This window comes from Ambystoma mexicanum, chromosome 2q (assembly GCF_040938575.1).
Source record: "Ambystoma mexicanum isolate Mex_15411 chromosome 2q, UKY_AmexF1_1, whole genome shotgun sequence".
NCBI lineage: Eukaryota > Metazoa > Chordata > Amphibia > Caudata > Ambystomatidae > Ambystoma > Ambystoma mexicanum.
The window spans coordinates 309,394,543-309,413,034 of NC_090924.1; the positions used below are offsets into that span (position 1 = coordinate 309,394,543).

Sequence of the window (18,492 nt, forward strand, 5' to 3'; positions counted from 1 at the left end):
CTGGTTTTCTGGCCTCTGCTGTGCATTTTTCAGAGTGAGACGTGGGACCAGTGGGTGTGTTCGATTGACAATACGTTCTTTGATGCCAAATGGTTGCCCTTTATGGGCCCTTTAGAAAGAGGTATAGCTCGAGATGTTTTCAGATTCATGAACTCACTCAAACTATGAAGCCTTCCCATTCATTGTAAAAGCACGAGAAATACACGTTTAATTGACAACATACACGCGTTGAGTTCCTGTGATGTCACATATGTATTAATGGTCAGTCTCATTTTTTACATGGGCTTTTTGTGTTCTGGTGGACCTTGCTGCAGGGACACCAATGAATAAGACATGCTACACTGCTTGTGGAATACCAGCAAAGCCAATTTAGCCCACATTGGCACACAGGCAGAGACCAGATATGCTTAACAGCTGCTGTGATGAAATAGGAAACTGGTCCTTGATTAAGCATCCTGAGCACCCAGGGCAGGGGGAGTAGCCAATCAGGTATTCCCAAACACCCTGCCCAGTCCTACTTGCCGGATTGCTGCGGCCGCTGCGGCACCTGACGCTGCCGCAGCAGCTTCCCCCCCTCGTTTTTAAAGCCACCATATTTATAGAAGATGGGCTCCATATGGAGTTCTGCCTTCTACAACCATGGTGGCCATTTTGAATTATTATTTTCGTTCATTGAACGGGAGGCGCGTGGCGTTGCGTTCAAAGAATAAAATAACTTTTTTTTAACACCCCATGTTACTGCTTTGGAAACCCAGGGTGCAAATGGCATTAGCACCCTGTTCCACGGGCAGGAACGGGAGTAACGGCCCAGAGCCTTCGTTAACTACCCTTGTCCTCGCTTCAATAGGGCTATTAACTTGGGTTGCTGGGACGTTACCCCTGTTCTAGCCCATGGAACGGGGTGCTAACGCCACAGTTGTTTTTGTTCTCCAGGCTATATAGGTAGCATCTAGACTTTTGTAGACCTGCAGGTCAGGCTTTTGTCAGTTGGATACATTGAACAAAGGAAACATTCCAGTGCAGGGACAATGCATGACGTTGATGCCAAAGTTCTGTCAGTTAGTCATGTTTTCAAAATATTGATGTTCCACCATGTGTAAACGGTCTTTTTCATGGGAGGAGCCATCAACGACAGATAATGCTAGCACCCATGTAGCACCCACGTATTTGCATATTCTTTCTACTAGGCCACCGCTTGGGAACTCCTTGCTACTCCTGCATATTCCTACTCTCCCAGCACTGTCCAAATTAAGACCTGAACATCCTCAGACCGTGTAATGTCAGCAGGGCTGCCCCAAATTTTTACTAGGCCCAAGTCACAAAATGACCTTTTTTCTAAACGACATCCAACGGCCCCTTCCATCCACATCGATTACGGTTACCTCTATAAAGGCCATCTTGTAAGCTCTGCAATCTGGTTGAGCACTGGCCTTTCACAGAAGATAAGAGGTTTAACTGCAGGCTGTTTGTCAATAGCCGCACACCATGGTTTGCTGTCAGGACAGTCAACAGGGTCCCTGGTGGAACACCAAGCAGTCTACGCAGGAACGTATTTTCAGCTCCTCCTATTGATTTCATTTAGCCAGAGCACCAAAGCTCTGCCACATAGGAGGCTATTGCTCTGGGCCTTTCCCGAGTCACGTACAAGATTGCTCTGACTGCGTGCACACCCTGAGCGGTTGTTAAAATACAACCACCCCAGCAGTCTAGTCCAAGCAATTCGACTTTTCTCCCAGGGAGGTGAGGCAGAACATATAACCCTAAGAGAGTGAAAGAATAGGATAATTTGAAGTGGCAAACTTGCCTATGACCAATTCTGCCTGTTGTTTTTCCCCCTTCCCACCGACCTAATTTAGCTCTAGGTAGAGTTGTTCACAAGTCTTCTACCCTGGCAGAAACTTTCCTGGGAGCCCAAACGTTTCTTCATGTCCCTGGCTTTTCTATAAAACTGAACAGCCATATTGTCAGCAAAAAGGAGCATGGGCGCTTTGACCCCATCCAACATAGGCCATCTGGCGCTTCCTGCAATTTTGCTGCCAAGATCGTTTACATATAGGTTGAATGGAAGGGGCACAATAACCCGACACACCACCTTTGTGGCTTAAAATGATTAGTCAGTGTGCCCCCTTTGCCATAAAATAGGGCACTTATGGCTTGCTCAGCGGCCCGATCGAAAGCCAAGGTGCTAAGTGTCAATCAAATTAGGCTCCTATCTAGTCAATCAAAGCCCTGCTTCAGATCTACAAATGCCACCCTTAAACAGGCCTTCTTACGTTTAACACCCTTAATTTGGATGAAGTCTATGAGGAAGCACTGCTATATTGTGCAAACACCTTCATTGAACCCTGCCTACAGCTCTGAGGAAAAGCTCTTCTCTCGGGCCCAATCCTGGCGTCTTGATCCTGGACACTTGGGTGTGAACGTTTGAATGAACACCTAGTAGAGAGATTGGTTGATAGCCAGTATAATCTCCCCTACTCTCCTTCTTTAAGACACAGCAAACACCTCTGTTCAGGAAGGTGAGTGTTACTCTAGTTCGGAGGATGGCATTGGACACTTGACATAAGACGAATATCCATAGTTCGCGCCACTCTTGAAAAATTCCTCTCGACCACAACTGGTCCAGGTGCCTTCTGGGTCCTCTGAGAGGCCAATGCTGCTTTATACTCGATCTGCTGACATATTAGAATCCTCTTATATGGATGGATCAACTTCCACATTTCAGGCCATTCTCCACAATGCTGTGCGGTTCTTTGTTCCTGCTGCCTCTTAGGTTTGGCCCCAGCCAACTGTCTCCCTTCCACTTTCTGAACCCTCACCAAGTCCTTATGGCATTGCCTTCTCTGTGCAAAACCAGCAATGTTACTGCATATGCAGGCCCGACACTAAAACTATCTCCCACTTCCTTTTGCCACACTCTGCATCAAACCAGACCTTGGTGGAGCTGCCTTTGGTTAGAACCACGTGAGGGTGCATCCTCCATAAAGACCTTGCAAGTGTCCAAAATTACACCGTACATCTGGGGCACTGGCAGTGGGTAATGAATATAAAAAAAAACAAGGGACTGTTTCGGGGTTTGCCTACTGTGGGTTGCCCAATTCGATAGTCACACTCAGGAACACACAGTTTCTTTATTGGGATAGATTATGATGGGCACGTGTCTCTATCTTGGCTTTCAAGCGTGTGTGGGTGCACTATGTCGTGCTAAAAAACACATGTTAAGCCACTAAGGGTTGTCCATGTGTCTGCTGCTTTCTGGATGAAGAAATTCTTGAGTCTTTAATAGGTTTTCTCCGTCAAGCAGGTGCAGGTATGTTCTAAAATACTGAAGACTGAAGACTGAGTTCTTCAGTGGATTCCTCTTTTTCAATTTTTACAATTTTTAATATTGTTGGACCCTCAGCGTTCATTAATACAAGGATCCTTATTCAGAATACACTGACTCTGTGCTCTTTTCATGGGCACTAGGTCAGGTCATTCAACAGTCGAACGGTTTGTGTCGTACAGGGTAGCTACACCACATTCCTCAGTGCTTTTTTGGGGGGCATCGGATTGGTTGCCTCCTAGGTTACAATGGCAGCGTAGTCTGCATTACTCAACATCCTCTCCCTGTAGGGATGACAAGAGGGGGGGCAGAGAAAAGAGGGGGGTGGGAGGTTGGTAAATAGTTCCACCTTTTATAGCCTCTCATGTGATTCTTAATTAACACACTGCACGTATAGTAGTACAAAATAAGAGGAAGGGGAGGCTTACCCTTTCCATGTAGATAGTAGTTCTGTGCACGGGAGGGTGAGGCGGCCTGGGACCTAGGGGCCAAATACAGTATTCAATAAAGTTTCAAGTGCATAATCATACTAGCAAGAGCAAGCACTAATGGATGCATTCTAGCATTTTTGTTATCATTTTTAAACCATGATTGCAAATGGTTTACCGTGGAGATGGCCGCACACTAGTGTGCCAGCTCCTTCTGCAAGTATGCCAAAACAGACGGGATCCGATCGCGCGATCCCATCTGATCGCGCAATCCCATCTGCGTCCTCAATGTCAGGCCGAGCGCGTGTCAGTTTCCTCCCCTACTCGGGGAAGAGACTACGAGCACCAGCTGTGCGAAACAGGGGCTTACCTCCTGCTTTCGTCCGAGGGGTCTGGCGGGCCGCGCGCGAGGAGTTCTCAACGCTGCAAGTCGCCAGACCTCTCTGTTTATGGTTACCATGGTGCCGCTGCGTGTCACGTGTGCGGTACACAAGATGGCCGTTCAGAATTGACCTAGCAGCGTCCATTTTGGAGTCAGGCTAGCTGACTGCTTCGATTCCAAAAGCCATCATGAGGAAGATGCGCTCATGCCTTTTGTGTATTTGAATGCCAGGATACTGGCTATAATTATGTGCTGTTGTGAAATCTTATAATGGAAAGCTTGTGGTTTAATCGCATTCCATTCCATAGGTGCATCGTCCCAAGAGGGGTGATGGTATTCTGTGTCGTGGTATTTGTGTTGCATGGTGCGGCATATTGTCACAATTAGGTTGTGGATAACAAGCCAATTACGAGATCTGCAAATCGGCGTGTCACATTCCAAATGACATATTACACACTTACAAGATTGCAAAAGTACAAAATTACAAAAATACACAAGTGGCAGCAAAAGTGGTGTCTCTCAGTACACCCTGTTCTTCGAACACAGTCGATGGTCATCCTGTGGTCATACTTCACTTGTGGCAAAATAGAAAAAATGACAGTACCCACAAGGGGCGGAAATATCCATGACCTTCTCTACAGAAGAGAACAGCTCTGGATCTTTCGTCTAAAGACCGATAAAACTGGCCTCAACGAACCAACTAGTTGGCAAACACTAGCCACAATGTGAGAAACAGGAGAACCGGATGTAAACACTACGGCATGCCAGCTGCGAGATCACAAACAGTGCATGTTGGAGTCACCTGATGATTATTTCATGTCAAAGGCTGCCTTCGCAAGATAGCTGCTATTTTGCCACAAGTGAAGTTTGACCACAGGATGACCATCGACTGTGTTCGAAGAACAGGGTGTACTGAGAGACACCACTTTTGCTGCCACTTGTGTACTTTTGTAATTTTGTATTTTTGCAATCTTGTCATTTTGTAATCTGTAATTTGGAATGTGACACAGCGATTTGCAGATCTCGTAATTGGCTTGTTATCCACAACCTAATTGTGACAATATGCCGCACCGTGCAACACAAATACCACGACACGGAATACCATCACCCCTCTTGGGACGATGTACCTTTGGAATGGAATGCGATTAAACCACAAGCTTTCCATTATAAGCTTTCACAACAGCACATAATTATAGCCAGTATCCTGGCATTCAAATACACAAAAGGCATGAGCGCATCTTCCTCACGATGGCTTTTGGAATCGAAGCAGTTAGCTAGCCTGACTCCAAAATGGACGCTGCTAGGTCAATTCTGGATGGCCATCTTGTGTACCGCACACGTGACTCGCAGCGGCACCATGGTAACCATGAACAGAGAGGGCTGGTGAGCCGCAGCATTGAGAACTCCTCGCGCGCAGCCCGCCAGACCCCTCAGACGAAAGCAGGAGGTAAGCCCCTGTTTCGCACAGCTGGTGCTCGTAGTATCTTCCCCGAGTAGCGGGGGAAACTGACACGCGCTCGGTCTGACATTGAGGACGCAGATGGGATTGCGCGATCGGATCCCGTCTGTTTTGGTATACTTGCAGAAGGAGCTGGCACGCTAGTGTGCGGCCATCTCCACAGTAAACCATTTGCAATCATGGTTTAAAAACGATAAAAAATGCTAGAATGCATCCATTAGTGTTTGCTCTTGCTAGTGTGATTATGCACTTGAACCTTCATTGAATACTGTATTTGGCCCCTAGGTCCCAGGCCGCCTCACCCTCCCGTGCACAGAACTGCTATCTACATGGAAAGGGTAAACCTCCCCTTCCTCTTATTTTGTACTACTATACGTGCAGTGTGTTAATTAAGAATCACATGAGAGGCTATAAAAGTGGGAACTATTTACCAACCCCCACCCCTTCTTTTCTCTCTCCCCACTCCTGTCATCCCTACAGGGAGAGGATTTTGAGTAATGCAGACTACGCTGCCATTGTAACCTAGGAGGCACCCAACTTGATGCCCCCCAAAAAAGCCCTGAGGAATGTGGTGTAGCTACCCTGTACGACACAAACCGTTCGACTGTTGAATGACCTGACCTAGTGCCCATGAAAAGAGCACAGAGTCAGTGTATTCTGAATAAGGATCCTTGTATTAATGAACACTGAGGGTCCAACAAGATTAAAAATCGTAGAAATTGAAAAAGAGGAATCCACTGAAGAACTCAGTCTTCAGTCTTCAGTATTTTAGAACATACCTGCACCTGCTTGACGGAGAAAACCTATTAAAGACTCAAGAATTTCTTCATCCAGAAAGCAGCAGACACCTGGACAACCCTTAGTGGCTTAACATGTGTTTTTTAGCACGACATAGTGCACCCACACGCGCTTGAAAGCCAAGGTAGAGCCTAGTGGGTAATGAATAGCATGCTTTGCTTATTATGCTTTGCAAAACCTTCTTAGGTCCCGCACTTTTTTGGAGTGTGTCCAATCAGACCAAAGATTCCTCTCTGTGCACTAAACTAACATTTTCCTATGTGCAATAAGAAACACAAATTCAAAAAGATGCCAGCAATAGGTGATAACGTACATGAGAGTTTCTTCTCTATTAATCATGCAGAGATAGGCACCCTGTCACTCTCTTGAATTGTTGATCTACAAATGCCATCAGTTCGAGCCAGCACAGTCAGTGATGAAGGACATTGGGAGTTGTAGCCAGCCTAATTTTTTTAAATTTATTTATTTATAGTGTAATTGGTTAATTAAAACCTTAATCACTTATACAAATTCATCAAACAAATACAATTTAAATCTTATAACATGACATCACATTTGATAGCAAAACAATCATTTTACATAACGGTAACATTTCCATACAGAAATACACAAAATCACAATACAAATAAAAAGCTCCACAAAATGCAATCTAATAAAAAAAACAATTTCAACAGAAAAGTTTCACCAGAAAATCAGCGTCCATTTTAAACATCTTAAAAAGAGAACTAATTGCAATTTTATAACCTCATGTCTTCATATTCACCATTTCTCTAATGTGCAACATCACGCATTTTAATTTACAGATACATTTTTCTGAAAGAGGTATTGCATATCAAGGAGAGCTTATCTAAAGTTATCCAACGACAATACTCCCCATTAGCTTAATCCAAAGCATCATTCACCCTGGTATTATCAGGTATTTCCTCCCATTTTCTCAATTTCTTTTCCATATGTAATAAGCAGTACCAACGTGCATAAGAGGATCTGCCATATAAATACTAGTCCAGAATTGTTCAGATGCGATCATCCTACCATCATGTGTCAAGTCATTGTATCCTCTATAATACATTTTTAACAATTTATCACAATTGGCTGAGAGGTGCCTAACCATTTCCACCTCCCTATAACAGTCTGCATACTCTTTCCTCTCTAGGTATACCTATCCAGCCTCCCACATATTCATAGCAAGGTAATATGTTGAATCTCAATAAGGTGATAAACCTAGCTAGTTCTCTATTGCCTACCTTTAAAAGGTAGCTAATGGGCTTAGAGACTGCTATTCCTTGCTGGCAATATTCTACATACCGTTTCTTGTTTCCAAGCAGCTCTAGGTTTTTGCAAAAGTCCCACTGAAGAGCTTTTCTTTTAAAAAATGTTAGCAAATATCTCATATCTACCAATTTTAAAGGTGAATTTTAATTAATTTCTTTTAAATAGCTAAGCGAAGTGTCTAATACATCTTTAAAAAAATAATTTTTATTTTCTTTCTCAATCATACATCTTCCCACTAATGTTAGCAGACTATCATCACTATCACTCTGAGATAAGATCTTAATATACAGTTTACAACAATTGATTTTCCATAATGTCGTTAAGGATGTGAGTCCCAATTCGCATCTAATTGCTTCTATTGATGTGGAATTGGGTAGTCTCAATACGGATCTCCACAGTTTTCCTTTGATTTTACCCAAATCCACCAATAATCTGGATGCCAAAGACTCCAGAGCATATACGGCTCCGGGACCTATGCAACTCTTATATATGTCCAACAGGCCCTCATTTTAGTGCCCGCCCTGTGATGCCATATATGCCCTGATCACATTCCATTTTTTAAATACCTTATCTTCTATCATCTCATGATAGTGTTTATGAGGTGGGTTTTCACATATAGGCATACCTAAATATGGATATACTTCTACTCCCGCAATCAATTGGGTATCAATTTTCCATTGGAACTTATACTTATCTCTCTTCCTTCTACTTCCCCCAAAAATCATAATTTTATTTTTCTCCACGTTGATGCTCAGATTATTCTCTAAAACATACCGTTGCAGTTCTTCCAGAGACCTCTGTAGGCTGATGGGGGTCTTATCCATTAACACTGTGTCATCTGCATAAGAACACCAGCTAATGGGAGATACTCTGATCTTAGGTGGAACATTTTTAATATTAACAAACCTCTCGCCCATATCTGCCACGTATAGATTATATAATACAGGTCAGGTAACACATCCCTGTTTGAGGCCCAAGTTTGTTAACATAGGTAGATATCTAGTCATTCCCTTGTTCAAGCAAATGGTGACCGTTGTGTTCTATACATTTCTCTTAAAAAATCCAATACAAGAGGGTTTATTTTCCAGTTTGCTAATTTACTCCACACTTTGGGCCTCATCACGACCTCGGCGGTAACCCTTAAATCCGGCAGTAGCGCTATTACCGCCGGATTTAAGGGTCCGCCGGATCAGGGCTTCGGCGGATTTCAAACCAGCTCTGAGCTGGTGTGAAATCCGCCGAGAATTTGCGCTAATACCGCCGGCGGGAAATCCGCCGGCGGTATGAGCGCGAAATTTCCCCATTGAGCCCAATGGGGAATGGGGCATTCCCGAATGGGCTCAATGGGGAATGGGGACTTTCAAGTCCTCCCAACTCCTGATCCCGTGCTATTAGCGCCGGGGGCTATGGCGGTCGCGCTAATAGCCCCCGCGCTAATAGCGCTACCGCTACCGCCGAGGTCGTGATGAGGCCCTTTATCTTGGATAACACAATCAAAGGCTCTAGAAAAGTCTATAAAACATACATATACCCTTGAATCCTTGTTTTTTTGTGTATCAGCAGTAATATAATTTAGTGTTATCATATTATCAAGTGTACTAAAGCCAGGTCTAAAACCTGTTTGAAATTGTGAAAGTAGCTTATTTTCCTTGCTCCATATATTTACAATTTGAGTAAAAGCGAACAAAGAATTGTATAGCTCAAGTCAGCCATAGCCAATAGCCGATAGTTTTTAGGAGAATTTCTATTTCCTTTTTTGAGAATAGGGATAAATATCGTTTTCCGTCAACTCTCTGGAATTATACCACTTTTCCAAATGTGGGACTAGAACTCCAACAGTAACTCTAGCCATTTTACCGGATTGCGTTTAATCACAATATTAGCTGGTGTACCGAGGCCCTCAACGCTTTCATATTTGTTATAACATTCAGAATATCGTGTAGTCCAAAGGGTTTTATCCTAACCTCTCCACCCAACCTAAAATCCTGGATAACATTGGATCAATTTTCTACATAGTAGAGAGTGGATATATACTCCATCCATACATCTAAGGATATAGTATTTACAACAAATTCCCCCTCCTCAGTGAGATATTGGCTGTATAGGTACCAGAAATCTTTCAAATCATGGGTTCGGCATAAGGATAGGATCATTCTCCAGTTGGCATTATGTATAAAATTCTTATGTGCCCTAAGCCAATTTTTATATTTCGTACGTAGGCGGCTGATACTTTGGAGTTTCACTGAATTTTTAATATACATACCTTTTTTAATGTTATTTATGTCCGCTTTCATCATCTTTTTCTTTTCATGGATCTGCCTATCGTATCAATTCTTATGTTTTTTAACCATCTTTTGAGTCAGAGAAATTCTGCTATTTGTGCCCATTATCATAACCAGTAGGTCCCCAATCACTTTTAAACCATTAAGTGCTATCTAATGTCCTTCTATAGGAAGAGTATTAAACAGCTCATCAAGTTTAATTAGGTTTTTTTCTGTCCAACATATCCTGTTAGCCGCACCGTTACTTTGGATGTTCAGACTTTCTCCATTTCTATCATATCTTACTACATGTCCATGAAGAAGATATTTTAGAATTTTATGGTCTCTAAGAGAGGTGGAAATATGTTCGAACTCTTTCACTTTACCAGACAATCCCTTATCTATAAACATATAGTCAAGTCTATAGCTCACCTTTCCATTATTCCAAGTAGGATGTTTTCCACCCATTGTATCTGGTTCTAAAAAACGTAATCCCCAGCTCTGCAACATGTTCAACCAAACTATTCCATTCCTAATCTGTGGGGAATGTTGAGTACAAAACCCATGTTACCTAATATAACAGGTGGGACTACCTCATAATCCCCACACCTTCCATTCCATTCCTCCATTTTTTCCAAAGCCTCATCACAGTAGCAATTTAAATCTCCCACCAACATGACATGTGCATTTGGGGATTCCATTAGCCAACCATCTATTGTATCTCTGATAACCTTTTCTATTTCCTCTAAGTCACTCCCGCCTGGTTGAGAGTAAACATTTATCAGTCGCAGATCTTTAAGGGAAACAATTTTTTCTATGATGACACACATTACAGAATTTGACAAGCCACATTTTTCATATTTTCTAACAGTAAAAGGGCATTTTGCACCAATACAAAGACCCCCCCCTTTGGTTGTCCCTTTTCCCCAGCCATAGCCGGTTTCATAAGGATATTGTAACCGTCCAAGACGCAAGGCCCACGTCTTGCAAAGTGAATATATCGCTACTTTTAAGTAGTTGTGTTCATTCTTTCTGTAAAATAGATAACAAAACCCTACTATTCCATGAGACTAGGGTAATATCCATATTTGACTCCTTATCTCAGTTTTCTATCTGATAATTCTCGTCTGGTCTCCATAGCTCAGGTTTCATTTGCATTTCAAGTCCTAAGGACGGTTGTGCTCCTGAACTTGTCAATCTGTTTCTTTTCCCATTCACATTTCCAATGTTGTTGCACACAATCATTTCAAAATCATTATTTCAAACCTCCCCGAAGTGTTCTCTAAGACGTTCAACAATTACGGCTGTGCCAAATTGTACAATCACCCAATTTTTCCAGCTCCCTACATCTGGTAGGATAATTCTTTCAATGTCCGAGGACTTTATGCATTGTAGCTGAGGTAATTTATCCAAACACTCCAATAACCAATTTCTATTCAGGAACGGGCTATCTTCCCTAGGGGTTTTTTCTATTATTTTTATGCTCTTATCTCTGTTTCTTACCAGTAATTGCTGGGCCCCTATCTCATCTATACTACCACTATCATTCTCCCTACTGTTTTTACTCACAGCCAGTCTTTCCATTTCCACATAATAGATCTCCCTTTCTCTAGTGTTAAGACCTCCCCTTTCCAAATTCACCAGTACGTCGAGGAATCTAACAACTAATTCACTTCTTTCTTCAGGATCAATCTTGTCAGGATAACTCCTATCCTCCGTAGCTAGAGGCTCCTTTTCTACCTCAATAATTGGTGATTTACTATTTCCTATCAACCAATTTATCATACCCTTTTCTTTAGGCCTAGATTTATTTAAACCCCCGTTTTTCTCCATTTCATTTAAATTTTATTCAAATCTGTTTGCAATTTCAATGCATTCTATGGTATTTAATGAGGTTTCTGCTAAGGCCAAACTGTTTTTTTTTATAGTATCTTTCTTTTTATATTTTCCTGCTTTACATTTATTTCTAGTTTCTTTTTTATAATTTCTTTTGTGGTGTAATCTGTGTCTATGCCCTTGGGATTGTCCTAAAATGTCCTCATTCTCTACCTCAGCCATTGGCTGCTTTCCTCCTCTATCTCTTTGCCAACCATTTCTATTTTATCTTCAGCAATACCCCTCAGTTCTTTTCTTTCTTCATTTACTAAAATACACTAAGATCCCCATTTTGTTCTCCAAAAGAGCCATTACCGACAGTTGAAACCTTAAGTTTTCCCCACTCTGTTGGGATCCCATTCAACAAATCTTTCATATTTTCATTCACCATCATTGCTAGATCTTTAACTATTTGTTGTTCATTTATAAGTTTAGTACAGATATCCAATAAGATATCCATTGTAACTATCAGCGAGTTCATTCCCCCCCCCTATTTAGCGAGTTTTCTTCTGCTAGATCAGACTCATTCCAAGAGCAATTTATATTGTATTCTCTGTTACAGAAATGTTATCCTGCACCAGCTTCTCAAGATCAGGTGTGATTGAGAGATTTGTCCCAATAACAATGTTCCTACTGATTGCAGCTTCCACACTTTTCTCTAATTGTAGGGGAGCAGAACCCATTGACAAGCCCATTGAGTGTCGCCCAAAGTCATGGCAAAGGTTTAATAATTAATTATTATCAATCATATAGCTATTTCCGGGGATAGGGATAACATCTCCTCTTATAAAATCTTCAAACTCTTAGTTTCTTTCAAAACAGTAATTTTAGGCTTTGGAGTGATGATAAGAGAATCGCGTATTGTTCCCTTCTTCTTTCCTTTATTATTTAATCTTAATTTAGGAGCCATCTCAACTTAATTTGGATAACCGATAGACCAAGACTTCAAGAAAAGAGGTTTAGACACCCGTCAATTTACAATACTAATAAAAACAATGTAGTTTGCTTACCTATAGAAGCAAGCCACAACAATTTACCTTACAAACCCCAATATAATACCACCTTTGTCAAAGTATTGCTGATTTTTAAATTCCACAGTTTGCTACACAGCAATTTAAAAACAGATCATATATATATATAAAAAACACACAATTTAAAAAGCAGTTTAGTTTAGTCTATAAAAAACACCTACATTTGTTTTTTCATGAACTATGCAAAATTTAAATAACTAAGAGCCGTTCTAATTGGACAACGCAATAAAATATGACTCAAATAAGCACAGACTCAGAGCTTTTTAGTAAAATGTTGCTGTTCTAATCGGTCACCGTGAGTGCCTGTAACACAAAAAAAACACAGGCTCATAAGAGAGCATTTAGAATGCGTACTGCCGTTCCAATCAATTGCCTTAAGAACATGCAATGAAACCAACAACTCAAACAGCTCATCCGTGGCTTTGACCTAAGCCGGGATCGATTTATACAAAAGGGGCAGGGAAAATCCCACTTTATTGAGCAGCTAAACTTTCTGTAAAAACTTAAAGGTTCCTGCAAGGAATTTAGTAATAGCCAAGTCCCAGCCACAGCCCCCAGCCCTAACAGCCGTGACGACGACTTCAGAAAGCCACTTGCTGGAATGCAGGCGCACCGAATGCGCGTGTGCAGCTGTTTTTGAAATCAAGTGGGCGTGGCTAAAGTTTGTTCTATATTTTGGCCGTAATTAAATATAAAAACACACCTAAAATATAAATAAAGGCACTATGTAATGAACATGTGTCCAATAACTAATATACAGTTGCTCCTGAAGTCTTGGGCTTCTTATCAGCATACCGTTATTTACGTGAAACAGAAGTTAGTAAATCCAAAGTTTTCCACTGGCAGCCTCCCTCAGCCGTAACAGCCACTTCAGAAAGCTACTTGCTGGAATGTGCACGCGCCGAATGCGCTTGCGCGCTGTTTTTGAAATCAAGCGGGCGTGGCGTCCAGTCTGTATTTTGGCCGTAATTAAATATAAACACACACCGTTATTGGCATGAAACAGAAGTTAGTAAATCCAACGTTTTCCCCTGGCAGGCTCCCTCAGCCATAACAGCCACTTCAGAAAGCCACTTACTGGAATGTGCGCGCATTTTGGAAGGCAGTAGGTTGGCAAACGTGTAATGTACAGACTGTAATAAAATTGGTCTATTAACATAGTTGTTTGGTAACGTTAAAAACTTATTAGGAGATAATTAGCGAATGGGGCCCCAACATTTTTACTACCAAGGGACTTCCACAGGGTTTGATCCAGCACTGCCACCACAACCACTTCGAGCCACACCAGCAGTCAGAACTCGGGTACTTCCTGGCTGCATGCGTCGACAACGTGGGTTTTGCATCTGCCTCCCCATCCGTCCCATCAACAATGTATCTGCCACACCTTTTTTTAGCGGGGCCACAAACAACAAGAGCACCAAAATGGTAGCGTATCTCGATACAAGACCACTTCACATTGCAGCATTTCATATCCACAATGAAAATGTTTGACAAAAGGGTAATTAAATGAACTTTGATGGAGATTATTTGCATACTTGTTTGGTCAGCTTGAGAAACAACTGTTTACCATTTTGATCGAAGCCCTGGAAGTTCAAAGGCAAAGGTGCCCTTGCTTGTTCTACAGACCCCGTTCCCTGACAGTATGAATGAAGCAGTGCTCTGAGCTGATTTATTTACAATGCACTTTGACCCCTTATCTCCTTTTGCTAATTCAGGGTCCAAGGATTTGGCAAACAATTTCACCAACTTTCGAAAAGTCAAGGCCAAGCCATACACACCAGAATAGTGAACTTCCTGAAAAATCAAGGTAAGGGCCTCGTGTGCATGCATGTGCACTATAACCTGTCGCTGTTGGAATTTTCCTTCTTAACGTTGCCTTACTGTCTCTTGCACAATGTGTGGTTGTAGAGTTGCTTTGGCAGCCCCACCAGAGCTTTAGCTCATTTGTAAGTATGTTTTGCCTTTGTGGCAATTCGCAGGGCTGCTCACCAGTGGAGAAGGTCTACAACCTAGGCCTTAGAATATAGTTTAGAAGCTAGAATCCCCATTGTAAGCACCTCTCACTGATATCATAAATGAAACACAACGAATTGATGCTTAATACATGAGTTGAATTCAAAAGACGTATAATTTACAGGTTGTTCTCATACAAACATTGGGTCAACTCTGTTCTTGTGACTTGGTCATTTCAGGTGGGTTAGTAAATTAGTAACTTTACTGTTTGGACAATTCAGCTTGTTGTGCCACTAAATTCACAACTTTACTGTTTGGACAATTCAGCTAAGTGTCCCAACTCCATGTCGTGAGGTTTCGCCCTGTGGGCGTTTTCAAGGCAATACATTAGATGCAGTCCTAGTATTTTACTTTATGAGGGTCCTAAATTGTCTCAAATTCCTTTAGGGACTCCCTCGCACTACTTCTCAGACTGGAGATATACAGCCTACCCTAGAGAAAATACCTCAAGACACATTTGTTGTGATCAGGTTTTGAATCTTGATGTTAACATTGACTTTCCACCCAATGGACCTCTGCAAACCTCTTGCATCCCTCCCTAAAACTATCCCTACAATTGTGGTCTGAGTGGGCCTACAGAGCATGAAGGGAATTACAAATTTAGTAAATAGAATAACAGACACTAAACAGTAACAAGCACAGGGTTACAGGACCTCATAGAACCCAAGTTAGGCTGTAGTTCGGACCATACCTCCATGCGGGAGAGAAGCTGGGCAGAAGTAGGGACTCAGAGCCATTAGTCGACAAGAGAGAGATTGATACATGACTCTAGTGGAGTGGTTCATTATTCTGTGACCTCGTTTCCATGGTGATTTTGTGGGTTTGAGAGGGTGGGAAGGGTGCAATGCTGCTTTAAGTAGTGGGAAATGGTGGGGTCGTGGACCCTGAAGAAGAAATCTGAGGGTCACCTGTGTGTGACCCGTGGCAAGAGAAGTTAAAAAGGGTGGGGTACATAGCAGTTCTCCCTCCCCCGTGGAAGACAGAGAGTGGTGTGATTGAGCTCCTGTCAAGGAAAGAACCCACCCACCTCTCGGAAGGACAAATGGGCGTGCCTGGGGAACAGAATGATGGGAAGGCAGAACTGTGCAGGGGGCGAGAGAACCAGATGGCAAAATCATTTACCATGGACAGAGGGCCCAGAAAGATGTCTGCACACCAAATGTGTGTAATTAGACTGTCGAGTGAGCATTCATGAGGGTCAGATCCACATCTACCCTGAAGGACAATCAGGATTAGTTGGCATTTCAAAAAGAAATCATGGCGCCCTCAATTACCAATGGGGCATAGGAATGATGCAGATGTATAGGAAGATGTTGTGTTTGTTAGACCCAGTTGTTGATAGCAATCATAGAGGTATGAAGTGTTGCTAGTTCAGGCGTGAATGTGTTCAAGGTCAGGGGTCTGTAAATCCAGAAGATATGCTGAGGTATGCAGAACATGCATGATCATGGACCCTCAGAGTAGAATGACGGAATTTCTGAATTCATTGAAGAGATCAATTCTCGTCATGTTCAGTCTGTATACGATAGATGATTAGATAGATGTGGTCATGTGACAGCTTGCATGTACCACAGCTTATTGTTTGACAGTACTTCTATGTGTGGGGTCTTAAGCTGCAACATAAACACTACAGTGTTGAGACAGAAATATTGTCTGATAATTATGGCACCCAATACCTATTTAGTGCGTGATCAGGGGATCAGCAACCTGTGGCTCTCCTGATGTTTTGCACTACAACTCCCATGACCCTTCACCTTTGACTATTCTGTCCAGGACTGGTGAAGTTTGTAGTCCACAACATCTCGAGAGCCAAAGGTTGTAGACCGCTACGCAGCAAGATTCTCAATGCTGATCAGCATCTGCACATTTAAGTAAAAGCCAGAATGTCTTGGAAAGGCTAAAGCTATGTTACAAGGACTGAGGCTTCATTTACAGGTGAGAGACGCAATTGATCCATATTTTACAGATCTCAAGGTGGGTCTTTGCAACCCCACTGTGGGAGAAAGACCTGTTGAAAATGCAGGTAACCTCAACGTGTATCTTCCTGCAGATCTACCAGTGCTTTTCTCGTCTGTCCTTCTGTCTCCTAGTCAGGAGAAAACTCCACTTGAAATGTCAGTGGGGCATTTATGGTGAACCCTGGGTGGAGTGTGTCGCCATATGAGCTCTGAAAAGCATGAATTCCTGATTAGGCTTGTTTGGCAAATATGTAATGTATTTCTCGCTGACTTTCCTGCAATCATTCGGCACTGGCGGTAACATACAAATCTCTTGGCAGGTGATCAATGTCGGAGCAATGAGACCAGCAGTGAATGGATAACAACTTGGTATGGGTCCTTCAAGGAGTATGCCAACATGAGCGAATACAAGCAACTCAATGCTGGCTTTGATGAGGTATCTCCACGCTTTTCAACACCTTATCACTTTCTGTCTGATCCACAAAGATGTTCTCTGCAGCAAAACAGGAGCGGCCCGAGCATGGCTGGCTTACACCACCCACACATCATATTCCTACTTCACACAGATGTGCACTGGAGCAAACAGAGAGGTGCCTGCAGAAACTCCAGAGTAAATCTTTGTGAATGTAGCAGCGATGGTTGGGGCAAACCAGGCACGTTTTTCTGTTCGGATCTATATATGTGGGGGTGCATTTGATGCCGCCTGATCATGTTGCAGTGCCACTGAACATTCTATACCTATTGCCCGAACGTAGTAGCGTTGCAACACGTGACCAATCGTGATCTCTCTCTTAGGCTTCAGCACTGTCTGTGTGCACAGCTCAACAGATTGGCGAGTATGCAAAGACGTCGGGCGCCCTTAACAACGAGGCAGCCTTCATCACTACTTTTGAGTATCTGAAGACAAACGAAGATCTGGCTTCATTTCTGACTGAACTGAACACCAATGCACAGGTACACATTATGCTTGCATGTTTCAAAAGCTGCTCTCATACAGCAACTAGAAGGGCACATGTGCTAAACAATAACTGGCAAAGACAAAAGTGGTGGCTCCTGTATGGGCAGTGGGTAAGCCCTTAGCAGACATTGGGGGTCATTACACGGTAGGAGGTAACCATGACACTATTTGCGGCATGGTTACCCCCTTACTGCGTACCGGGTCCGGGTTCCTTAAAAGAGGAATTACCGGGCCATTCCGACCTTGGAGGGCCTGGTATTTCCTCATTCAAGGAACCCAGACCCTGAACATCCCCATTCCCATTTGAGCCCCAACAGCGCTCAATGTGAATGGGGAGGATGCTAACAACGGGCCTGCTCATAACGGTCCCATTGTTAGCACCCTGGTTTGCTCGCAGGACCCGCTAAGAGCGCTTGGTAAAACCAGGCATCCTTAGCGTGTTCCCGCGAGCAGACTCGTAATGGGGAGGTAAGGGGTTGACGGCTCCGGCACCTTTACCAGCGCTGTTAACTCCTTACCGCCTACCTCATAAGGACCCCCATTGTCTTGTGCCCATGGACTCACACCAGCTGTTGCCATCTTCTGGTCAGGTAGTACCATCACTTGTCAGACATTACCACGTGAGCTCTCTCTGTGCAAGTGGGCAGGCTGCAGCACCCACGTAATGCAACTGTGGCGAACAACTGGGCAAATGATGGCAATACCTGCCACTGTTTGTGTTCCCAATATGTA

General features: G+C 42.9%; 1 protein-coding gene across 2 annotated transcripts in view; it reads left to right on the forward strand.

Moving 5' to 3' along the window:
- The window catches only part of LOC138569361 (uncharacterized), a 309,424-nt gene that overhangs the window by 174,924 nt on the left and 116,008 nt on the right, over nt 1-18,492 (forward strand). For both annotated transcript variants that reach the window (XM_069647278.1, XM_069647279.1), the window contains exons 32-34: nt 14,547-14,638; nt 17,123-17,238; nt 17,598-17,756. In XM_069647278.1, the coding sequence (XP_069503379.1) occupies nt 14,547-14,638; nt 17,123-17,238; nt 17,598-17,756 (367 nt within the window). The remainder of the gene's footprint in view (nt 1-14,546; nt 14,639-17,122; nt 17,239-17,597; nt 17,757-18,492) is intronic.